Source organism: Mesoplodon mirus, assembly GCF_964341445.2.
Source record: "Mesoplodon mirus genome assembly, chromosome: 6".
NCBI classification, from domain to species: domain Eukaryota; kingdom Metazoa; phylum Chordata; class Mammalia; order Artiodactyla; family Ziphiidae; genus Mesoplodon; species Mesoplodon mirus.
Window position 1 is genome coordinate 135,653,181 of NC_138982.1, and position 25,448 is coordinate 135,678,628.

Here is a 25,448-nt window from a genome sequence, read left to right on the forward strand (position 1 = left end):
TGGTTGGACCTAGAGATTATCATATAAGTGAAGTAAGTCAGAGGAAGAAATATTGTATGATATCCCTTACATGGGGAATCTAAAAAAATGATACAAATGAACTTATTTACAAAACAGAAACAGACTCACAGACATAGAAAACAAACTTATCGTTACCCAAGTGGAAAGGGGGGAGGGATAAATTTGGAGTATGGGATTAAGATATACACACTACTATATATAAAATAGATAAACAACAAGGACCTACTGTATAGCACAGGGAACTTGTAATAACCTATAATGGAAAAGAATCTGAAAAAGAATACATGTATAACTGAATCACTTTGCTGTACACCTGGAACTAACACAATATTGTAAATCAACTATACTTCAATTTAAAAAAAAAAGTTTTATCGGAATGCAGTTTCCCCATCTTTTCATATACTGTCTATGGCTGCTTCCAAGCTGCAACAGGTGAGCTGAGTAGTCGCAACAGGGGCTGCGTGACCAGTCAGAGCCTAAATTCACTCTGGTGCTTTACTGAGAAAGTTTGCTAACCTCTGTGCTGGAGGGAATACTAGCATATTGGCTTCACTGATCACTGTTACATGGCACAGCTTCTTTTATGTTCAGGAAAGATTTTAGTTCAGCCTTGAACAGTACCTGGCACATAGGAGAAAATATCTGTGGAATGATTGAATGAACAGATATGCTCCCAGATATTGGAAGGGAGCATGAGAGTCGTCAGCCACTAGTTTATAGATTTGTTCCTTCAATGATTCATTTTTCACATGGTCAGCCGTGCCTAATGTTTCTCCGGTGTCTATGCAAACACAAAGTATGGAACTTCTTGGGATCCTGATTCAAACCAAACAGAGGTGTAAGACAATTGAGGAAATGTGATCACTGTCTAGATCTTTGATGATTTATAAAGCAATTGTTGCTAATATACTTTAGGTGTTGTAATGGTATTTTGTTATTTTTTTAAAAAAGGCAGGGAGTCTGGTCTTTTCAAGATACATACTGAAGTATTTACAGATGCAATGATGTAATGTCTGAGATTCCTTCAAAATAATCCAGAGAGTGGGAGGGGCAGGGTGGTCCTTATAAGGTGGATGGGCACAGGAGAAACAAAACTGGTCAGGACTTGACGGTTGCTTTAAAGTTGGGTGATGAGTACATGAGCTTTGTTTACAGTCTTCTCTCTACTTTCTATATGTTTGAAATTTTCTGTAATAGAAGCTAAGAAAGGGACTTTCCTGGTGGTGCAGTGGTTAAGACTCCACACTCCCAGTGCAGGGGGCCCAGGCTTGATCCCTGGTCAGGGAACTAGATCCTACATGCATGCCGCAACTAAGACCCAGCACAACCAGATAAATAAATAAATAAATAAATTTTAAAAAATTTATTTTAAAAAAAAGGGTTTTGCTAGCAATTTGAGGATGATATGAGAAGGCAGTGCAGTCCCTGCTGGCTGGTCTTCTGTGGACAAGTTATTTGTCCTTGAGTGGAGAGTCATCACACATCTGAGCTATCAAGCGTTACCTAAGTGGGAATTAGTGGAGAAAAAAGTAATGGTGGTATCAGAAGCAGGACCTGTCATGAAGTCGCTGGTCCAGTGTCAGCCAGCTGTGCTCTCTGTCCTCCCGGCCAGAGTTGGGCAGCCATGTCCTCGGTTAGTTACTGGTGGGGTGTCACTGGTAAACTTCAAGACAGTGGTGTTCTCAGAGCCCATCGCTGCTTTCAGCACTTGCGGTCGAGTCAGGATGGGTAACCAACTTGAAGATGCTTTACTGAGGGTAGAGGGATGAGATGGTGCCTGAAGGGGGCAGGCTTTGGCATCGCATAAACTTGGGTTCAAATCCCAACACTGCCACTTACCGGCTGTTACTCTGGGCAAGTAATGTCCCTCTGGGCTTCAGTTTCCCGCTCTGGGAAATGGGGATGGCCTTCTGTGGTTGTTACATAGGTGTGTGTGGACACAGATATAAAGTCTGTGTTGCCAGGTTTAAAGTGATCGCTCAGTCTGTGGACACTGCTATCAGTAATGACCCATAGATCCACAGAGCCCTCCTTCAGGGCCCAGAGAAAAGGCAGACTGTCCGCCTTGCAGAGACAGACTCATCACGTTGGTATCAGATTCTCCGTCTGGCACGCCCTTCAGAAAGGCAGGTCTTTCGGTGCTGACCTTTCAGCAGTTAAGTGATTAGTCATCCAGGCTCCCATGCCCACTCCGGTGGGTAAGCCACAGAAAAGTCTAGAGAATCTGCTCAGCGGGGGCCTGGGCCTGCAGGTCCGCATGTGGTTCCACGCTCCAATCACTTCGCTTTCAAAAGCGTAGCTTGAAGACGTGCGTGCCAGCATCTGTGAGCGGGTTTCATGAGAGCTTTTAGTTACACACAGCTGATCCACTACCATCGCTGTGGCTTGAGGTGGTCCAGGCCCGACCCTGTATCTGTCTGGACTTAGTTCTTCCACCAGAACAAAGGAGATCAGAGGGCATGAGTGCAAACCCTTCAGGGACCAATTACTTTTACACAGAGAGAAAGGTGACCAGAACACATGCCTAACCCTCCCCAACCTGGGAGAACCCAGGGCGGAACGTGGAAGCGAGAGAGAGAAATCCAGCCCCACTTTGGTGAACGCAGAACCGTTCACCGTGATTTGATCATCTGTGTGCGTAGAAGGTGCAGAAACAGGCCTCTTAGAACTTGGAGGACACAACCTGTACTTTGATCCGAGTTCCTCTGGTTAATTATACAATTTAAATGCTCACCTGATAAATGCTGTCATCTTCCTTCTAAGAGCATATTATGAGCCATAGTCCTTAGCTGTCCTGTGACTTATATGAAAAGCCTTAACAAATAGACGTATGATGGTAATATTTCTCAGTTATTATATTTAAGCATTGTATTAGAAAAAGCTAGAAGATACACGTATTTAAAAGTTTGCAAACGCCACTTTTGGTGCGCTAACAAAATCTTTTCCCTCTCTGCATGAAAATTTGACCTTTGGGGCTTCCCTGGTGGCGCAGTGGTTGAGAGTCCGCCTGCCGATGCAGGGGACACGGGTTCATGCCCCGGTCCGGGAAGATCCCACATGCCGCGGAGCGGCTGGGCCCGTGAGCCATGGCCGCTGAGCCTGCGCGTCCGGAGCCCGTGCTCCGCAATGGGAGAGGCCACAACAGTGAGAGGCCCGCGTACCGCAAAAAAAAAAAAAAATTGACCTTTGGTTAACCTTCCAGCTCTCTGGAAACCTGATAAAGGTGGCATATGAACCACGTTATTTTTTTTCTTTTTCTTTTTTTATTGGGGTATAGTTGTTTTACAATGTTGTGTTAGTTTCTACTATACAGAGAAGTGAATTAGAGTTCCCCACGCTATACAGGAGTTTCTTATTTGTTATCTATTTTATACATATTAGTGTATATACGTCAATCCCAATCTCCCAATTCATCACACCACCACCCTGCCAATTTCCCCCTTGGTGTCCATCCGTTTGTTCTCTACATATGTATTTCTGCCCTGCAAACCGGTTCATCCCTACCATTTTTCTAGATTCCACATGTCTGCGTTAATATACGATATTTGTTTTTCTCTTTCTGACTTTACTAGCATTGCTTATGGTCAGAAGGACCTCTGGTTGGTAAATAGCACTTCAACCAGGCCAGTCTTAACCACCTGGTAGGAAACCGTATCTGGGGCATTGCTGAGTGAAGGGGTTCTTGTAACTGGGCGTGTCCCTTGTGGGGACTCTGGAAACGCTGCTTGTGGAGTTGTGATGAGAAATACTGGCTCTTGTGGTTGAGCCAGGGAGTGCCCTGTACCTGCCAGATGTGGGTGTCAGATCCTTGCATCTGAGCTGTCTCCTAGGGGTGGGCAGGCGTGGCCACGTGGACAACTGTGAGGACCCCTCCTTCCACCGAAGGCCAGAAACCCCTGGTGCCACTCTGTAGCCCCACTGGGCTTCCTGCCCTGTAGCCTTCCAAGTAAATCTGGTGCCCAGAACAGCCTCTCTTAGTCTGAATGCAATCTCATTGCATATATAAATATATGCATGTGTGTATCATACTAAATATAATTACATGTACAATATACATATTCTGTATATATATATGATGTGCATGTGTATGTATATATATGTATCTACGTATATACATGGACTGATGGATTGATTTTGTTTGTAATTCTATTTCAGCCACCATCGGGCCTCCAGAAGACATCTGGGTGACCCCAGAAGAAGGCTCCCTTATCATCAGCTTTTCTTCTCCCTTTGATGTCCCTGCCTCCGTGGCCTATTTTTTGTACTATGTCTACTACTGGGAAAAGGCAGGAATCAAACAGGCAAGAGCAGTTTTCTTCTTTGTTTTTGATTTTCATTTCTTTGGAGTTTCTGGATAGCAAAAGAAAGTCTACTTTACAATGGCCAAGGACACCAGTATCCCCTTAGAGGCTGAGCCTTAGCGGCTTTGATCCTCCTCTTCAGGACCTCTGCTTCTACTCACTGTGCTGGGACTCCCCTCCCACCAGACCCATCTGCAGGGCCCTCTCTGCCTGGTATCACAGGGTCCCCATGGTCTGGGTCTGGACTCAGCCGGTGCCCAGGGTGCCTTTGCCACACTCTGGAGTTCGGGGAGCTTCTGTGGGCCTGTTGCTACAGCAGTGAATCTACTTCTGCAGTCTGTAAGGTTTAACTATGAATTCTCTGGTTTGAATGGTTTGCAAAGAGGGCAATGTGAATAGGCGAAAAGTCTACTGGAAGGAGAGAGAGCGTTCTAGGGAGAAGGGCCAGTAGGTTTGAGAAGGCTCGGCACATTTGGGGAACTGCACGTGCTCGGATCCTTTAGAGATGCAGGCCACGTGAGGGGCTGGGGCGGGGTAAGGTTGACAAAGGTGGGTCAGAGCAAAAGGGGTCTGGTCAGCCCTGGGTAGCACAAGAAAAAACTTATGGCCTTTAATCATCTCCAGTACCTGATTATCCAAGCTACTTTTTTTTTTCTCTATTTTTTGGTCACGCCGCACCGCATGCGGAATCTTAGTTCCCCAACCAGGGATCGAACCCACACCCCCTGCAGTGGAAGCGTGGAGTCGTAACCACTGGACTGCCAGGGAAGTCCCTCCAAGCTACATTTAATGATGTTTTACTACCTGTGTAAACTTCGTGATTTCCTAAGTTCAACATTATTATAATTTTTTATAAGAATAAGAGCTTATGTTTATCCAGAGCTTTCTTTGTGTCTGGCACCGGGCCAGGCACTTTAGATACATCATCTCATTTAACCTTTACACCCACCTGTTTCACAGAGAGGGAAACCAAGTGGTTAAGTAACTTGCCCAAGGCCAGCAACTGACAGCAAAGCAGAGGAGACATCTAGCCTCAGGGTCCATGCTCTTAATTGCTGTTTGTCTCCCACTTAGTTGATGTTTGCACTTGCTCTTCCTTTCTTTGTGGTGAGTGTAAAAACACGGAGGAAGGCAAAACTCACTGAAGAACAGACTCTTAGCAAATAGGGAAGAAAGAAATAATCGTTTCCCAAAATCCCGAGGTCAAGGTCTGGTCAACTGGAATAGGGAAGGCCTGGAAGAATCCAGAAGGGATTCCCCTTTCTCCCTTTCAGCCAGAGCATGTATACTTTGGACTTTCATGAACAAAAGATTCTGGGGCTAAAGTAACTCTGAAAGGCACCTATACGATCTCCATTCCAGCTGTGAGTCTGTATGTCAGGGGTCCCCAAGACCAACCCCTAGATTTGCTCGAAGGATGCATGGGACTCAGTGTATAGTTGTACTCAAGGCTGTGATTTATTCCAGAGAAAAGACACAAAACAAAGTCAGCAAAGTGAAGAGGCACATGGGGCAAAGTCTAAAGGAATCCAGGCATAAGCTTCCCTGAGTCTTCCCCTGGAAGTCGCCCAGGACACACGTAACAACAAGAGTGACGTGACGCACATGTGAAATCTTATCTACCAGAGAAGCTCGTTAGAGGCTCAGTGCCCAGGGCTTTTATTGGGGGCTGGTCACACAGGCACCCTCTGCCCAACATAGACACCCAAACTCCAGACTCCCAGAGGGAGAGCAGGTGTTCAGCCTAAAAGGCATTGTTTATACACTAAACCACCCTTATCAGCCAGGGAATGGTGGAAACACTCCTCAGATCCAAGTCCCAGATGCCAGCCTTGGGTCAACCTTGCAAGCAAGCCTTTCTAAGGACAGCGGTCTCAGGCCTGAGTGGTAGCTCTCCTCTGCAGTCTGTGATTCTAACTTTTGGAATAGGCAACTGGCTGCCAAAATAAACTCAAAAAGAATGTCGTCCTTAAAATTGCTTTATGTGGCATCAGCAGTAACAATTTTTCTCCTCTGCCATGGCAGTCAGCATTTCAACTAGGAGGGAAAAAATTAAAAATCAGTTCTAATCCTACTATTCAAATATAATAGGATCATTTTGTATTTTTAAAAATAAGATCATGGGGCTTCCCTGGTGGCGCAGTGGTTGAGAGCCCGCCTGCCGATGCAGGGGACACAGGTTCGTGCCCCGGTCCAGGAAGATCCCACAGGCTGTGGAGCGGCTGGGCCTGTGAGCCATGGCCGCTGAGGCTGCGCGTCCGGAGCCTGTGCTCCGCAACGGGAGAGGCCACAACAGTGAGAGGTCCGCGTACCGAAAAAAAAAAAAAAAAAAAGATCATGGGACTTCCCTGGCGGTCCAGTGGTTAGGACTCCGCACTTCCACTGTAGGGGGCATGGGTTCAATCCCTGGTCGGGGAACTTAGGTCCCGCAGCGTGGCCAAAAAAATAAATAAATAATAAGATGATGTTCTATATACTGTTGAAAAATCTGCCTTTTTTCAGTCAACATGTATAAGCAGCTTCACCTCCATGTTCCAGAGTGTGTGTGATATTCCACCATTTCAAATGGCTATAGTGTATTCTACTGTAGTATCTCAAAATCAGACAACAGTCCTGGGACTTCCCTGGTAGCTCAGTGGTTAAGAATCCGCCTGCCAATGCAGGAGACACAGGTTCGATCCCTGGTCCGGGAAGATCCCACATGCATGCCTCGGAGCTACAGAGGCCACAGACCGCAACTACTGAAGCCCGCACACCTAGAGCCCATGCTCCGCAACAAGAGAAGCCACTGCAGTGAGAAGCCCGTGCACCGCAATGAAGAGTAGCCCCCGCCTGCTGCAACTAGAGAAAGCCCGTGTGCAGCAACAAAGACCCACAGCAGCCAAAAAAAAAAAAAAAAAAAAAAACTGAAAGCAGTCCTTTATGAGAAATCCTATATTGCCGTAATATAGTATTTTTTTTCTCCTTTCCCTGTGGAACAGTGACAGTTTGTCCGAGGTGAGAGTGAGGGGCCATTGACTGACCATGTGGAGGTGACAAGACCCGAGGGAGGGTAGCAGCAGGGAGGGAAGGAGGGGACAGAATCCGCTAAGAATTTGGGACCCACCTCTTCCCTGATGACATAAATCACTCAGATCATTTCGACCAAAACTATAAAAAGAGTCAGCACATTTCAGTGAAAACCAGAAGCAGATTGGGAACCAAAGGAACATTATTTCCTAGAATGCCTTTTTTCCTTTATTTGTTGACTAACTTCAAGTATCTAGATGAGATTAACCATGAAATACAAAATGTTCATTTGAAAGGAGGAAATTTCGTCCTAGAAACTGGGATTTGCTGAATTCCAGCTTTGGACCCTCCATGGCTGTGATGGGGCTTCGGCTGGGCCCTCAGACCTCACAGCCAGAAACACAGCTCTAATGCCATTAGCATCTTTCTTGACGCTCACCAATTTTCACATAAAAAATTTGTCTGCTCTAAGCATAGGTGATACATATAAAATGGGTATTCTGTTTCTTTAGAAACAGAATTACGTTCTTCTTTGGTTATTGTGTTCAGTGTGAATTTGAGGAAACATTGGAGAAGATGGAAGGAGCTTGACCATGTCTATGTGGGTGATTTTCAGGTGTGGTTCTTGGTGTTTTTTACGTAGGTGACACGCCCTTGCAGGAGCAACTTCATCACGTTGAATGATTTAAAACCCTTAAGAGTATACTGTTTCCAAGTCAAGGCGGAACTGTTTTTGGCAAAAGAAAACGTCTCTAGACCTGGGCATTTAAGCAACATATCTTGCTCCGAAACAACAGTGGACGGTAACGTATGCTTTCTTAAGTCCTTTCTGAGCTGGGAACGGAACACTCCTAAAATAATGCAGTCAGGGATTGCTTACCAGGGGGAGGGTGGTGAGAGTGGGGAGACCCAGAGAGAAGGGGCTAGGACAGCACTTCACTGTAGACACAACAAGCTCGTGCTGAAGTCTCCAGTAGCCAGAGCTGCCGGCCAGCTAACGCTTGCTTTGTTTCAGGATTGCCTTTACTAACTATTAATTAAAGCATACAGGGCTGGGTGGAGGAGGGGCAGTATCCATCCAGTTTACTGGGACATGAACTCTGTTTATTGCAGTGGTGGATGAGAAATTACCCGATGTTTGTATCGTGTGTAGGGTGGTCATCTTGTTGACTTTTATGTCACCTCTTTAGCCTCTACCAAGCTTCAACAAGTCATCCTGATCTCTGTGGGAACCTTCTTGTTGCTGTCAGTGCTGGTGGGGGCCTGTCTCTTCCTGGTCCTGAAATACAGAGGCCTGGTTAAATACTGGTTTCACTCTCCACCAAGCATCCCATCACAAATAGAAGAGGTATGTGTGTACACATCTAAAAGGCTGACGTGTCAGCCTTTCATGCCCCCCTGGTAACACCTAAGAGTAGAGCAGTGGACAAAGCCATGACACAGAGATTTGAGTTAAAAGCAGCACTTGGGGGCTTCCCTGGTGGCGCAGCGGTTGGGAGTCCGCCTGCCGATGCAGGGGGCGCGGGTTCGTGCCCCGGTCCGGGAGGATCCCGCGTGCCGCGGAGCGGCTGGGCCCGTGAGCCATGGCTGCTGGGCCTGCGCGTCCAGAGCCTGTGCTCTGCAACGGGAGAGGCCACAGCAGTGAGAGGCCCGCGTACTGCAAAAAAAAAAAAAAAAAAAAGCAGTACTTGGTTATTTGTACACCCATGTTCATAGCAGCATTATTCACAATGGCCAAAAGGTAGAAACAACCCAAGTGTCCATTGACAAATGAATGTATAAATAAAATGTGGTGGGAGTTCCCTGGCAGTCCAGTGGTTACGACTCAGCGCTTTCACTGCTCTGGCCTCGGGTTCAGTCCCTGGTTGGGGAACTACGATCCTGCAAGCCACAGGTGCAGCCAAAAAAACAAAAGAGATGTGGTTTATACATATGAATGGAATATTACTCAGCCTTAAAAAGGAAGAGAATTCTGAGACATGCTACAGCATGGGTGAACCTTGAGGACATTATGATAAGGGAAATAAATTACTCACAAAAAGACAAATACTACATGATTCCACTTATATGAGGTGCTTAGAGTACTCACATTCACAGAACCAGAATGTAGAATAGTGGTTGCCAGGGTCCAGAGGGAGGGAGGAAATGGGCAGTTACTGTTTAACGGGGACAGTTTCAGTTTTTCAAAATGAAAAATGTTCTAGGGACTTCCCTGGTGGTCCAGTGGTTAAGACTCCACACTCCGAATGCAGGGGGCCCGGCTTCAATCCCTGGTCAGGGAACTAGATCCCCACATGCTGCAACTAAGACCCGGCACAGCCAAATAAATTAATTAATTAATCTAAAAGATCTAGAGACAGATGGTGGTGATCATGGCCCAACAATGTGAATAGACTTTACACTTCTGAGCTGTACACTTAAAAATGGTTAAGATGGTAAATTTTATGTTATGTGTATTTTACCACAATTAAAAAAAAATTGGGGGGCAACTTCCCTGGTGGTCCAGTGGCTAAGACTCAGCGCTCCCAATGCAGGGGGTCAGGAAATCCCCAGGGTTCAGGGACCTAGATCCCACATGCCGCAACGAAGATCCCACATGCGGCAACTACGACCCGGCACAGCCAAATACATTAATTAATTGATTAGTTAAAGTAAAAAAAAAAATTTTTTTTTAACTTTTTTAATGGCACGAGGTTGGCCAAAAGGTGGGCTGGTCTGGCCCGGCCAGGAGATCGGCCGCATTAGGTCCCTCTGGAGACAGCACGACAGTCCCGGGCTTTTGGAGCCTGGCTGGAGGGGACACGGACCAGTGGGGACAGCAGTCGAGAGCATGAGCTTTGGGTCAGACAGTGTGCAGGCAGGAGGATTCTAGAGTAAACGCACCCAGAGCCGTGAGTTCAAAGCTTTGCATGCCGAGTACACAGGGGATGTTACCAGTATATTAAAGGATTTAAGAAAGAAAAGTGGAGCGGGTAGGTCTTATGGCAAGTCTTGTTTTCGTGCCCAGCTCCAGCGACCCCCTGAGGCTCTGCAAGGGAACCAGGCCCTCTGAGGAGACAGCCAGGACATTCTTGGGATTAGAAGCTAGCTGATAGAAGCATATTTAGAACTATTTGCTTCTGGAGGTTCATCATTCTGCAGTAAAATCAGGGTACTGGAAAAGTACCTGGAAACAGAACCTTATGTTGTTGTATCTAGTCTGTAAAGACAGAGTGGTGCTTCTAGAAAGAGCTACAGTCACTTGTTTTCCTTCCTCTGTCATGAGGTGTTTAAAGTACACAGACGTTATGTGAAGCACATGTTAAATTCCCTACTGGAACCTCCATACAAATGCTGCAGGATTCCACTTCTATCAAGAATCTAAATAGAATAATAGTCAAACTCATAGAAGCAGAGAGTAGCACAGTGGTTACCAAGGGCCAGGTGGCAGGGGGAGCAGGGCGTTGCTTTCAAATGGTATAAAGTTTCAGTTATGCAAGATGAATAAGTTCTGGTTTCTGCTGTACAACATTGTGCCCGTAGGTAGTACTGTGTTGTGCACTTAAAACTGTGTGAAGGAGGTAGAACTCATGTTAGGTGTTCTTACCACACACAAAAAAAAAACCTTCCCTGGTTAATACTGTCACAACGTAACAGCTCTCAACTCAGAATTTTACTTGCATCAATAATTTCTGTCTCGGGACTTCCCTGGTGGTCCAGTGGTTAAGGCTCCAAGCTTCCACTGCAGGGGGCACAGGTTCAATCCCTGGTCAGGGAACTAAGATCCCGCATGCCACGTGGCACAGCCAAAAAATTTAAAAAACAAACAAACAAATAACTGTCTCACAGAACTAACAGCAGGACCCTAGTAAGTGAATTTACTACTAGTCGTTCCTTCGGTGCTTGAATCTAAAACATAAAGTCTTTCGGTTCACTTTTCTGGGAAAGTGTGAAAAGTCTATATGAAAGGTCACTGAAGTTACATGAGAATAATGAATCAGGTTTCACTTATATTTTTGAGGTTTCACAAGTGCGCGTGATTCGTGGTCGTTGGTCTTCTCATCAGCCAGCTCTAAGCTGACTGTATTTCAGTATCTTTCAGCATTTCCAAGAGCCAGGCAGTTGGTTCTTGGTAACTTGGTAATTGATGGCTAAGCCCAGAGCCGAGGCAGGAGGGCCAGGGCGAGTTCAGGCCCGTGGACCAGCACTTTGCCTTGAGGACCTGCGCTTTCTGATGCGCCCAGGGCTGCATAGCCCAGACCCTCTGCACCCCGTGTGTTGTGTGAAGTAGAACCAACCAGTGGATGGAGCGGCTGAGAAAAATGCTCGTGAACTTTCCCTCTTTGCCCCCATGGTAGTTGAACAAGAGGCTCCATTTCCTCCTTCCCTGAAAAGTTAGAATTCCAGAGACATCTTAGGATTAATAATCCACAAGCCCTCATCCAGCGCAGCAAGTCAGAACTTGCTTTTCCTGAGTTACCCCCTTTCATGCTTTCAGAGTATTCCCTGGGTTGGCCCTTGGATTCGTGTGAGTTATTGAGGTGGGGGGTGAACAGGGGTTCCGGTTTTAGAAGTTGCTTCGTTGGTGGACAGAATTGGAAGTTATACCTGAATGAAATAGGATTATGCCAACTAAAACTGAAGTATGAAGTTCTGGTATTTGGAACCGATAAACAAGTTATGATAATGGTGTTCAACCTTTTCAAGTATTTAAAGGATCCAGCTCAGCCCATCTTAGACGCCTTGGACAAGGACAGCTCGCCAAAGGATGATGCCTGGGACTCTGTGTCCATTGTGTCGTTTCCAGAGAATGAGCAAGAAGACATTCTCCAAAACACTCTGAACCAAAGCACCAATCCAAGCCACCAGCCCGTGGAAGGAGGACCCTGAGACAGTGAAGCTGACGATGTGCCTTTCAGGACTTGATGGAGCCCACTACTCCTTATTCCTGTCGTGAAAAGACCCGGGGGTGCCTGGGGAGAGGTCGTGGGTCCCGTGGGAGAGAAAAACTTACTTTTTTTAAACAAAGAATTTCCTAGGGCTTCCCTGGTGGCGCAGTGGTTGAGAGTCCGCCTGCCGATGCAGGGGACATGGGTTCGTGCCCTGGACCGGGAAGATCCCACGTGCCGCGGAGCGGCTGGGCCCGTGAGCCATGGCCGCTGGGCCTGAGCGTCCGGAGTCTGTGCTCCGCGACGGGAGAGACCACAACAGTGATAGGCCCGCGTACCACAAAAAAAAAAAGAATTTCCTAAATCCTACAAGTTTCTAGACCGATTCTACATACCAAAACAAATTAAGGTTTCTCTTAAACACTAAAAAGGCCCATAATTATTTGTTATCAAAATGGCTGTGGCACCCCTCTGATATTTTGTACATTGTGGGTGGGGCCAGGCGGTCAAGAGACGGGGTCCTCTCCTGGCTATGGCAAGGAGCTTGGGCCCCTTGGGCAGGTCACCTAAGCTGTCCCAGCCTCTCCCAACAAGGGACACTGAGTGTCCTGGCTTAAAATGTGATTAATCCTGTAAATAGTTTCCTATTAATTTAAGGGTCCTTTTTTTTTCAAGCTAGAAATAAAAGACTGTATAGTTAACTTTTTAAAAGTCTGTGAAGTTTTTTCCCTTCACCTTCTATTTTGGTCTATTTTCTGCAAAGTTTCAACTTTAAAAAATGACTATATCAGGCTTCCCTGCTGGCGCAGTGGTTGGGGATCCGCCTGCCGATGCAGGGGACGCGGGTTCGTGCCCCGGTCCGGGAAGATACCACATGCCGTGGAGCGGCTGGGCCCGTGAGCCATGGCCGCTGAGCCTGCGTGTCCGGAGCCTGTGCTCCGCAACGGGAGAGGCCACAACAGTGAGAGGCCCGCGTACCGCAAAAAAAAACAAAAACAAAAACAAAACAAAAAAAATGACTATATCTAAATTTTTGTTTTCTTAAATAACACCCAGTAGAGCTACCCAGAGGCCTCATGGTCACGCAGCAAGAAGTTTTGACCTGTGTCACTTGATTCCTTGAAAGGTTAGGAAGGGGATTCTCAGAAGCTGCATCAGCGCTGCATTTGTACGTGATATGTCACATGTGTAGAGCAAGGCATGTAAAGAGAATTAGGCAATGGGCAATCGTGATAGCCACTGGACCTGCAAGTCTTCTGACGATGCAAGTATTGATGGGTTATTTTGTTCAGAGGATATTAATTAAAAATCCATTTACATGGGGGCTTCCCTGGTGGTCCAGTGGTTAAGACTTGACGCTCCCAATGCAGGGGGCCTGGGTTCGATCCCTGGTCAGGGAACTTCATCACACATGCCGCAACTTAAAGATCCTGCATGCCACAACTAAGACCCAGCACAGCCAAATAAATAAAGAAAGAAAGAAAGAAAAGAAAATATATTCTTAAAAAAAAAATCCATATATATGACTCTTAACGTTTAGGAAATGGATGCGTAGCTTCACTCCTCCCCTCCAACACACACACAAAGTGACATGTTGCCGTAAGGTTGCTTGAGAAAGAAGCCCCTACTGGCAGCCTAACCTTGACAGTGGGAAGAGGCGATGCTGACAGGAGGTATATGAAGCTTCCAGCACTGGTCGATAGAACCACCTTCTCTGTCTCCGTTGGGGCCCTGTGCCTCTGGTGAGGAATTGGCTCTTGGGCTGACTTTCTAGCCAATCATTGTGCACCCTTCCATCCAGGGTGACATGAGAGAAAAGGACACCCACCCACCCCAGGCGAGTCCCCTTGTGAGATGTCTATTGATGAGGTGCACCTTGAGTTGGGACAGGTTTGGAGAAAGAGTTAGTAGAGGGAAATGGTAGAGACCTCCCTCAAATCATTTAGGAAAACGTAAGATAGAAGAGCTTCCTCTGCTGGGCCACACAAAGCAGCCCAGTGAGGACAGGAGGACATGCATACAGCAGGAAGAGAACCGGTTAAGAGTCTGAACCCAGCAGAAAGGGGGACAGATCAGCTCTGTTAGGAATAAGCTCTTCTGTGCCACCCTCCATAAAAGGAGGTGCCAGCTGGTCGGGGGCAAGCAGGCTGGCCGTGGGGACCAGATTCTGATAAGGCTGAACTGGGTTCGGGGTGGAATCAGTCCAGTGTCCTGGGGCAGACTGGGGTTCAGGCCCAGAAAGGCCCTTCTTAATTGCAGGCAGCAGCTTCAGTGAGTGACAGACTCAGAGCCCAAGCCCAGGGCCAGCGCTATTTCCAGGTGCCACTCAGGGGCCAAACTCTACAAGGTTATTGCTTTATAGGGGAGGGGCTACACTGACACCCAACTGGGTTCACCAAGCGTCCAACCGTGCTTCTCCTCTCAGGCCCGCGCCATCCTTCCTCAGTAAGCATCCCCAGGAGGCATGGGGCTGGCCTGTTATCCAGCCCCAGGGAGAAAGGTCAGGAATTATTTGAGTAAGGTACTCCTTTTTAATAGTATTTTCCAAAAAGAAACACCTGGTCCTACTTTGTCAAATAAATGACTAAGCAATGGGATTAATACTTATACTAACTTGGGACATTAATTTCTAGTCAAGCTAAGTAATCATGTTTGATCTGGAAACAGTCTATAAATTACCTATAACAGGGCAAACTGCCGCCCACATGCCAAATCCAGCCTGCTCCCTGTTTTTGTACAGGCTGTAAGCTAAAAATAGTTTTTACATCTTTAAATGGTTGAAAAAATCAAAAGAAGAATAATATTTCATCACACATGAAAAGTATATGAAATTTACATTTAAGTGTCCATAAGTAAACTTTTTTGGGACCCAGTGATGCTCATTCATTTCTATATAGCCTATGGCTGCTTTTGCACTGCAAGGCAGAATTGAGTAGTTGCAAGAGACTGTTTGCCTACAAAGCCTAAAATATTTACTACCTGAACCCTTACAGAAAGAGTTTGATGACCCCTGATCTGTACAATGCAGTGTTCATTGCATAGGAGAAAACAGACTCACTTCCATTATTTAGGTTTATACAGTTACAGAAGGTCCCTACAAGACCCCATTTGATACTGAGACTGTTTAATTCAAGGCTCATATATTATACAGGAGGAGGGGTATTTGATTCTTGCATGTATTCTATAAAGCACATTATGGACAATGTACCCTGGATACAATTTAGGAGTATGAAGATCAATGGAGGAAAGTAGGCCTTACATCAATAATAGGTCACCCAGAGATGACGGGTGAGTTGGATCAAGGACGCTGCTAGCCCATAATGCACCGTTATGTGAATTAGATAAGACATCCATCTTTCAAGACACTTTGATGTGTGCCACGAATTTTCTTCTTAAGTGAACATACGATCTCCTGCACTTCACTGTGAATAGCGCCCCCTGGGGGTTCTGCAGCGCTCAGCTTGCAGATTGCAGACAGCTTCAGAGCCCTGGGACAGGAAGCTGCTGGGTGAAGCCCTCTTGTTCTGGATGGTGCCAAGGCCAGCAGGGCGAGGAGCTGAGGAACATGGGGCTGGAGAGGGGAGGCCCCCAGGGGGGTTGGAGGAGGGATAGGGTCAGAGAAGGGAGACTGTCTCCATATCTGTAGGTCACTGGCTGGTGCACTGTAACTGGAGAAACCGCCGCTGCTCTCTCACCAGAAACTCCCAGCGTGGAGAACAGCACAGGTCCTAGCCCGTGATTGGGGCATCTGCCTTTGTGACTCTTATTTCAGTTACCATCACTTATCTCTGTCCATAGTGTCTTTTAAAAGTCTGCATAGTCACTAGTTATGCTGCTTTCAACTACTGGTAAACAACTGTATATCCCTAAGGTGCCCCAGGGCCCTCCAAAATAACTTTGCTTTATGCCAGAGGCCTGTATTTTAGGTGAGAACATCCTAAACCGTCCCAACTGTTTGGTGAGAGTTCGAATCCACACAGGCACCTCCCCGTGAAGCAGTCAGACCTCCCGCTCCTCAGTGCTCACAGGCTCTCCTAAGAAGCAACAGCTCTCTGATGGGGATACAGTAAAAGTGACCTCTTCCTCCTTGCTTCCAGTTTGTGGTGAGGCAAGATGGCCAGCTGCCTCGGGAGGGCACAGAAGCTGGTCAGAGTGGATACTTGGAGGAGCACTTGGCTCCGGGGAGGGATCTGGTCAGTGCCATTCGCCGACACTCTAGGAAGACGGAGATGCCACCTAAAATTTCAAACCGATGATGAAATACAGGCAGGAGTGGCTTCTCCAGGCCCCCCATTTATTAAAAAAGGGGGGAGGCAGACCCCCCAGGGTTTCTTTACGTACATACCCCTGGTTAAAACATAATCACTTGCAAAAGACATTAACTACTTTTCCCTTGTAATTAAATAGTGCTGTGAATAAAAATTTGTAATAAATATGAATTGGACTTGTTTCATGTTTGCATTCAAGTGAATAGAACTATTTGATATCGTCCCTGTAGAAAATAAGTGTACTTTTTGTAGTTGAGAGCATGAGAGAAGGCCTAAACCCGCCAAGAGCTGATTAGTCCACATAGGACTCTGAGGCCCTTGCCAATGGGCAAGTAAAGGGCCTGGCATAAAATTCAGTTAATCAATTAAACCGATATGCTTCTTTACTAGCTCCTTTCTGAAGTGTTGCTGTGAACCTTAGTATGACTGTGTGTAACTGCAGCTACCCCAAACACTTCTCAAGTGGCCAGCCCCATGCTACAACTAAAAGATGAACACAGCACCGATAGTCAGGGCCATGTGTACATCTGTATAGGTTGTGCACTGCACAACCCCAGGGGTGCCATTTATATACACAGAATAAAAATGTATTTGGTTCCTCTGAGACTTAGAATTTCGTCATGAAAAACTGTCAAAATTAATGGTAAGGTTTCCATGCTAACTTGCAAAATCAGTTTTAAAACTTATTACACACCAAAAAGCCACTAGTAGACTTCAGATGGTAACATGAATTTCTTTTTACTCTATGTTTTCCAGCGATTTTCTAAAGAATATTCCTTTACATAATGAAATAATGGGAATTCCCTGGCAGTCCAGTGGTTAGGACTCCGAGCTTCCCCTGCAGGGGGCACGGGTTCGATCGCTGGTCAGGGAACTAAGATCCCGCAAGCCATGCAGAGCGGCCAAAATAAATAAATAAAATAAAATTTGATGAAATAATGTCACAAATTTTGTATAAAATGAAAGCTCAGTGCTCTGGTCCAAGAGACACTGGGATGGAAGAGACTGAAAACAGGCAGATTTCAGGATAAGGTTATACACTCCCCCTCTCCCCCCCACATCTGGGTTTTTCTTCAACCAGACAAGAAGCATTTATATATGTAAAGAGTATAATTTGTTACACACAAATTGTATATCTCCTCTGTCATATCACAGGGCCACTTTAGTTCAAGTCTACATACTGCTGTCAGTAAAAAGTACAACGAACATGTTCTGTTTGACTTATTAATCAGTCTCTCTCCCCACAAGGTACTTTAATAATTATAAAGGAGAAAAATAGCTACTTTACAGTGGAGATACCTGGTGGACACCACCTTGAGCATCAAGGCAGGCAAAGTTAAAATCACCAGTACTGGGACAGATGTGTGCTTGCTTTGATGTCCTGAAAACATAACCTCTGTGTTATTCCTGCTCAAACTGTATAACCAGAATCTACTCCTGATGGGACATCAGACAAACCAAAATTGAGGGGCATTCTACACAACAGCTGGTCTGCATTCTTCAAAAATACCAGTCATGGGCTTCCCTGGTGGCACAGTGGCTAAGAATCCACCTGCCAATGCAGGGGACACAGGTTCGAGCCCTGGTCCGGGAAGATCCCACATGCCACAGAGCAACTAAGCCCGTGTGCCACAACTACTGAGCCTGTGCTCTAGAGCTCACAAGCCACAACTACTGAGCCCACGTGCCACAACTAGTGAAGCCCACGCACATAGAGCCCGTGCTCCGCAACAAGAGAAGCCACGACACTGAGAAGCCCACGCACTGCAACGAAGAGTAGCCCCTGCTCGCCGCAACTAGAGAAAGCCCACGCACAGCAACGAAAACCCAACACAGCCAAAAATAAAAACAAATAAATAAATAAATTTATTAAAAGAAAAGAAAAGAAAACCTAGTCATGAATGACAAAGGTTGAAGTTGTCCAAAGTTAAGAGCCACTAAAGGGCCATGACAACTAAATGCAATGTGTGATCACGGACTGGATTCTGGAACTGAAAAAAACTTATTTTTCTTTACTATAAATCATACTAGTGGGTCACTTGGCAAAATTTGAATGAAGTGCTTAGTGCTGTATCAACGTTAACTTCCTGATTTTGGTATTGTACAGCAGTTGTGATTTGGGGAAATATACACAGAACTATTCAAGGGTAAAGAGCCATCCTGTCTGCAGCATACTGTCAAATGTCTCAGAAAAAAGATAGACTAAAGCAAGTGTGGTAAAATGTCAACCTTTGGGGAATCTAAAGGTTATACAGGAATTCTCTGAGTTATTTTTGTAACTTTCCTGTAAGTCTGAAGTTATTTCAAAATAAAGTTAGTCAATCTCTACGTTGATAACTTTCATAACAGGAAGTAAATACACTTAGCCTCATACTGAATCCCTTTTGTCACCTGGACGAGGTGCTCCTAAATCAAAGATCTGGTGATCTCTGCACTGACATAATCCATGGGGGTCTAGAAGGCTTGCCCTGCCACACTGACATGTAGAAATTTAAAATATCCTATTTGCTGCAGCTTAAAGAATTGAAGAGGCATATACTATCATCTAAAAACCCTATGGAGCAGTTTGAATCATGGCGCGACGAAGCCGTAGGCGGCAGGTTCTTGCCGGGTATCTGACTAGTCCTTTCTCTGCCTTGCTTGTTTGAGCTTCAGCAGAATTCGAAATGGCTGGCGGCAAGTCTGGGAAGGACTCCAGAAAGGCCAAGACAAAGGCGGTTTCCCCCTCGCAGAGAGGAAATACGCTAGGCCGTATTCATGGACACCTGAAATCTAGGGCGACCAGCCATGGACGTGTGGGCGCGACTGCCGCTGTGTACAGCGCAGCCATTCTGGAGTATCTTACCGTGGAGGTACTTGAATTGGCAGGAAATGCATCAAAAGACTTGAAGGTCAAGCGTGTTACCCCTAGTCGCTTGCAACTTGCTATTCGTGGAGATGAAGACTTGGACTCTCTCATCAAGGCTACGATGGCTGGTGGTGGTGTCATTCCACACATCCACAAATCTCTGGGAAGAAAGGACAGCAGAAGACTGTCTAAAGGATGCCTGGATTCCTTACTATCTCATGACTCCACATACTCTAACAGCTGTCCAGTGCTGGTGATTCCAGTGGACTGTATCTCTGTGAAAAACACAATTTTGCCTTTTTGTAATTCTGTTTGAGCAAGTTGAAAGTTTAATTAGTTTTCCAATCAACCGAATTTCTGCATTCTAGTCTTAACCTTATTTAAGTGTTACTGTGGCTTCAAAGAAGCTATTGATTCTGAAGTAGTGGGTTTTGATTGAGATGACTGTTTTTAAAAAACTGTTTGGATTTTAATTGTGATGTAGAAGTTACAGTAACAGACATTGGGTTTTGTACTGACATTATTTCCACTCCGGCGGATAAGCTCAATAAAGGTCATATCCCCCCCAAAAATAAAATAAAACAAAATAAATTTTAAAAAAATTTAAAAAAATTAAAACCCTATGTAAAATGACTTAAGCTGTGTTAAATCTGCTACAAAAAAAAAAAAAAAAGTACTGGCAGGTTCAAAACAAAAACCAACCGACTCCAGATTCTTTTTTAAGGTGGCACGCCACCTTGTGACAAACGGCCAAAAAGCCATCAAATGAGGAAGGAAAAACCACTGCAGGCAAAGCCACCAGGGAAAGAAGGACCCAGCTTTATTGATCACTTACTGTTTCCAGGCACCACAAGGCATTCCCTCATGTTAATTCTCAAACCACACTTACAGAAAGACAAACAGCCTCGGGGTCACATAGCTAATAAATAGCAATGGCAGAATTAGGGAAAAGCAAATCAACCTAAATTTATAGTCCCCCAAGAATCCCAGCTCCAACACCAGAAATCTCCAGTAACAATGCAACTGGAAGTACTCTTCCTCCTCTCTCCAACCTCATCTTTTCTATTCTGCATGTCAGGCTGGCCACTGGCTTTTCCCAAGGTCACAACATCCACACCTAAGTTTCCCTCTCCTTTTAATTCCCTGCATTCTATCTATTCTTCTAAAGTCACCAGAGCAGCAGTTTCCCCAAATTTTATTTCTCAACATGTTCCAGGAGATAAATTTCCAGGACTCAAGGATGGAAAACAGCATAGAATTGACACTTCCTTCCTAAAAACATACAAGACATAGTGTATAAAAAGCTCTAAGGAAAAAAAAAAAAAAAAGCTCTAAGAAAAAAACTTTACAGGAAAAAAAAAATGTTTTAACCTAGTTCAGCCAAGGGTCTCCCAAGGTTCTCTGACCAGCACGCACTTTTTCCTAAAGCAACACCAAGGTTCTAGGGCTGCTCGGGAAATGCGGACTGTGAGAAGAGCAGGACTTCGCCCTCAGGAAGAAAGGGCCTGAGATGTGATCCCGATCCATGGGCAAGTCACTTCACCTCTCCAGATAAAAGTTCCTACCTCCAATTGTGAGGATGGAATGAGACAATACACAGCACATAGAAAGTTCTCGATACAAGTTAGCAATCAGCATTGAGCAGAAAAATGACATGACGAAATAGGGCCCTCCAGTAGGAAGATTTAGCTGATGGCAGAGTATTAAATGAGGAAAGAAATGATGGACCATGATAGGAATGATGATGAAAAACTGCTATGCTAAAGGAAGATAAGGTCAATCAGAGTTCTTTATAAACAGCGGTCGAACTTCATTATTTGCAAGTTCACTTACTCGATAAAACATTTATTTGTAACTCCCAAGTCAATACTCATGGCACGCCCTGGTCATTTTCAGACATGCTTCGAGTGGTAATTGAGGTCGCCTGACCCACAGATTCCCAGCTGAGGTGGAACGAGATGAAGCTCTGCCTTCTTGTTTCAGCTCTCAGGCTGTAATGTGTCCTTTCCACAGCCTATTTTGTGCCACCTTTTTCACATTTTTATGTCTTGTTACTGATTTCACTGTGTAAAATGACCCCCAAGACTGGAATGGGCCTTACGGAAAAAATGCATGAGTTAGAAGCTTCCTTGGGGCATAAGTTACAGTGCTGCTTTGAGCTCAAGCTTATGAATCAACTATATTAAACAAGGTTCTTTTTTTTTTCTTTTTTTTAAGAAGATAAACAGATTGCCAACAAACACATGAAAGGATGCTCAACATCACCAATCATTAGAGAAATGCAAATCAAAACCACATCGAGGCATCACCTCACACCGGTCAGAATGGCCACCACCAGAAAATCCCCAACAAGATTTATATGGGTGAACCAGTTGTGGTATATCCATACAATGTCATATCATACAGCAGAAGGATAGAATTATGAGGAATGCAACAAGGATGAATGTCAGAAACATTATGCTGAGAAAAAAGCTAGACACACAAGAGTATGTACTTTATGTTTCTGTTTATATGACTTTCTAGAAAAGGAAAAATGAATCCCTGGCGACAGAAAACATATCAGCAGTTGCCTGTATCATATATGGAGTAGAGAGTGACTGCAAAGAGGAAAGGGAAAACTGCAAAGGGGGGTAATAGGAAAATTGTCTACCTTCATGGAAACAGAAGTTACAAAATACTTACATTTGTCAAAATTAATTAAAGTGTACATTCAAGTTAGTATATTTTTATATTATACCACAATATATTTCTTTTAATAAAAATAATTATGAAGAGTAGGTAAGGGGGCAAAGGACCTGAAAGCCAGCTTTAGCTATGTTAGAGCTGTAAAATCAAAAAAAGATCAAATTGCCCCTAATTTATTTATTATTTTTTTTTTTTTTGCTGTACGCGGGCCTCTCACTGCCGTGGCCTCTCCCGTTGCGGAGCACAGGCTCCGGACACACAGGCTCCGCGGCCATGGCTCGCGGGCCCAGCCGCTCCGCGGCATGTGGGATCCTCCGGGATCGGGGCATGAACCCGTGTCCCCTGCATCGGCAGGCGGACTCCCAACCACTGCGCCACCAGGGAAGCCCGCCCCTAATTTAAAAACCAAGAAAATGCATACAAGTTGAGGAATAGAGATTTTAACTTATTTTAAGAGTGAGTTTTCTAACAATTAGAGCTTCCTAAAAATGAAATAAACATTTTAAGTTGGCAATTTCTTTCTCAGTGAGGACATTCAAGTACAAGATGACAATCATTTTTCAGGTATGTTGTAGAAGTGCCTTAGAGATTGAAATTTGCATTAATCAATATTTAAGATGATTCAATAACATCAGAAAATATGCTATATTTATATATGTTCTTTTATGGTAGAGTTCTGTCTATAATGTTTTCTAAAATATCCTTTGAATTAATATTTCAATAGTAGTCTCCAGTGCTGCAAATGTAGGCCAGAAAGTTAGATCTGTGCACAGTCTATTTTTTAAGAAGCTTGTAATTTGTTGCTTGATCACGGGGACTTCTTCCTCTGAATAAATAAGACTTGACTTTGCCTGTTTATGCAGTCATCTGTTCACAGTTTTGCCTCTCTCCAGTAGACCGTGTCTCATGCTAAGGAAGCACAGTGGTGGAAGTTTTGCTCATCATAAAGCTTTAACAGTGAGTAGAAGTTATCTTGGTGTCTTGGGTGTGGGAAGATATGCTAACAACAAGTGATAGATCCGTTGTAAAATTTGGAACTGTTTCTTTGGTATTAAATTTCACTTAAGACCTGTGCTTCTGGACAGGATGGAGTAATAGGAACTGGATTTACTCTCCTGGCTTAAACTGCTGATTGGAAACCTTCTTGTCCTCAATTCATTGGCTATACTGGATTTTTTTCTTGGGTCAGACCTTCAGACTTCTACCAGAAATCGTTCCTTTGGGGAAACCAGGCCTTCCCAGAAACTCAGGAAACTTGAACAAAGTAGCTTCAGGTGCTTCCACTTTTGAAGCTGGATAAATATCAGACAGGAACGAAGTTCACTTTAGTTTGGTCCAGGAAGAAAAAAGATTCACAGCTCTTTTAGGACCTGCACCTGAGAGACGAGCCCCCAAAAGCCCTAACTTTGAAAACCAACAGGGCTCACATCTTGAGACGCAGAGCTGTAGCTATCTGAGGTCTTTTTTTTTTTTTTTTTTTACTAGTTATCCAATACACAGTTATATACAAGTGTCCCCAGTTGTTCCAATAATATCCTTTGTAGTTTGGGGGAGTTTCTTGTTTTGTTTTTTTGGGCTTTTTTAAATACATCTTTATTGGAGTATAATTGCTTCATAATACCGTGTTAGTTTCTGTTGCACAACAAAGCGAATCAGCCATATGCATACACATGTCCCCATATCCCCTGCCCCTTGAGCCTCCCTCCCACCCTCCCTATCCCACCCCTCTAGGTCATCGCAAAGCACAGACCAGATCTCCCTGTGCTATGCTGCTGCTTCCCACAAGCCAACTATTTTACATTCAGTAGTGTGTATGTCAATGCTACTCTCACTTCACCCCAGCCTTGCCCTCCCATCCCATGTCATCAAGTCCACTTTCTATGTCTACCTCTTTATTCCTGCCCTGCAACTAGGTTCATCAGTACCATTTTTTTTTAAGATTCCATATATATGCGTTAGCATACGGTATTTGTTTTTCTCTTTCTGACTTACTTCACTCTGTATGACAGACTCTAGGTCCATCCACCTCACTACAAATAACTCAGTTTTGTGGCTTTTTATGGCTGAGTAATATTCCATTGTATAAATGTGCCACATCTTCTTTATCCATTCGTCTGTCGATGGACATTTAGGTTGGTTCCATGTCCTGGGTACTGTAAATAGAGCTGCAATGAACATTGTGGTGCATGTCTCTTTTTGAATTATGGTTTTCTAAGGGTATATGCCAGGTAGTGGGATTGCTGGGTCATATGGTAATTCTATTTTTAGTTTTTTAAGGAACTTCCATTCTGTTCTCCACAGTGGTTGTATCAATTTACATTCCCACCAACAGTGCAAGAGGGTTCCCTTTTCATCACACCCTTTCCAGCATTTATTGTTTCTAGCTTTTTTGATAATGTCCATTCTGACCAGCATGTGGTGATACCTCATTGTAGTTTTGATTTGCATTTCTCTAATAATTAGTGATGTTGAGCATCTTTTCATGTCTCTTGGCCATCTGTATGTCTTCTTGGTGAAATATCTATTTAGGTCTTCTGCCCATTTTTTAACTGGATTGTTTTTTTTTTTTGATATTGAGCTCCATGAGCTATTTGTATATTTTGGAGATTAATCCTTTGTCTGTTGTTTCATTTGCAAATATTTTCTATTCTGAGGGTTGTCTTTTTGTCTTGTTTATGGTTTCCTTTGTTGTGCAAAAGCTTCATTAAGCCCCATTTGTTTCTTTTTGGTTTTATTTCTGTTACTCTAGGAGGTGGGTCAAAAAAGATCTTGCTGTGGTTTATGTCAGAGTGTTTTTCCTATGTTTTCCTCTAAAAGTTTTATAGTGTCTGGTCTTACATTTAACGCTAATCCATTTGGAGTTTATTTCTATGTATGGTGTTAGGGAGTGTTCTAATTTCATTCTTTTACATGTAGCTGTCCTGTTTTCCCAGCACCACTTATTGAAGAGGCTGTCTTTTCTCCATTGTATGTTCTTGCCTCTTTTGTCGTAAATTAGGTGCCCATATGTGCATGGGTTTATCTCTGGGCATTCTATACTATACCATTGATATATTTTCTGTTTTTGTGCCAGTACCATATTGTCTCGATTACTGTAGCTTTGTGGTATTGTTTGAAGTCGGCGAGCCTGATTCCTCCAACTCCATTTTTATTTCTCAAGATTGCTTTGGCTATTCGGGGTCTTTTGTGTTTCCATACGAATTGAAAGATTTTTTGTTCTAATTCTGTGAAGAATGCCATTGGTGGTTTGACAGGGATTGCATTCAATCTGTAGATTGCTCTGGGCAGTATAGTCATTTTCACAATATTGATTCTTCCAATCCAAGAACATTGTATATTTCTCCATCTGTTTATGTCATGTTTTATTTCTTTCATCAGTGTTTTATAGTTTTCTGAATACAAGTCTTTTGCCTCCTTAGGCAGGTTTATTCCTAGGTATTTTATTCTT

At 44.4% G+C, this 25,448-nt stretch overlaps 1 protein-coding gene and 1 pseudogene across 4 annotated transcripts in view; both read left to right on the plus strand.

Moving 5' to 3' along the window:
• The window catches only part of IFNGR2 (interferon gamma receptor 2), a 46,166-nt gene extending 22,720 nt beyond the window's left edge, over positions 1-23,446 (plus strand). For 2 of the 3 annotated variants that reach the window (XM_082626106.1, XM_082626107.1), the window contains exons 4-7: positions 4,177-4,322; positions 7,975-8,134; positions 8,522-8,679; positions 12,018-12,910. In XM_082626106.1, coding sequence (XP_082482232.1) covers positions 4,177-4,322; positions 7,975-8,134; positions 8,522-8,679; positions 12,018-12,200 — 647 coding nt within the window. In that variant the 3' untranslated portion in view covers positions 12,201-12,910. Of the gene's footprint in view, positions 1-4,176; positions 4,323-7,974; positions 8,135-8,521; positions 8,680-12,017; positions 12,911-22,893 lie in introns of those variants that run through there. The other variant, XM_082626108.1, reaches the window with a different exon arrangement.
• Positions 17,117-19,631, plus strand: LOC309806410 (histone H2A.Z-like; annotated as a pseudogene). Its single transcript has one exon. The product of its transcript is annotated as a histone H2A.Z-like (transcript).
• Positions 23,447-25,448: the final 2,002 nt, after the last annotated feature.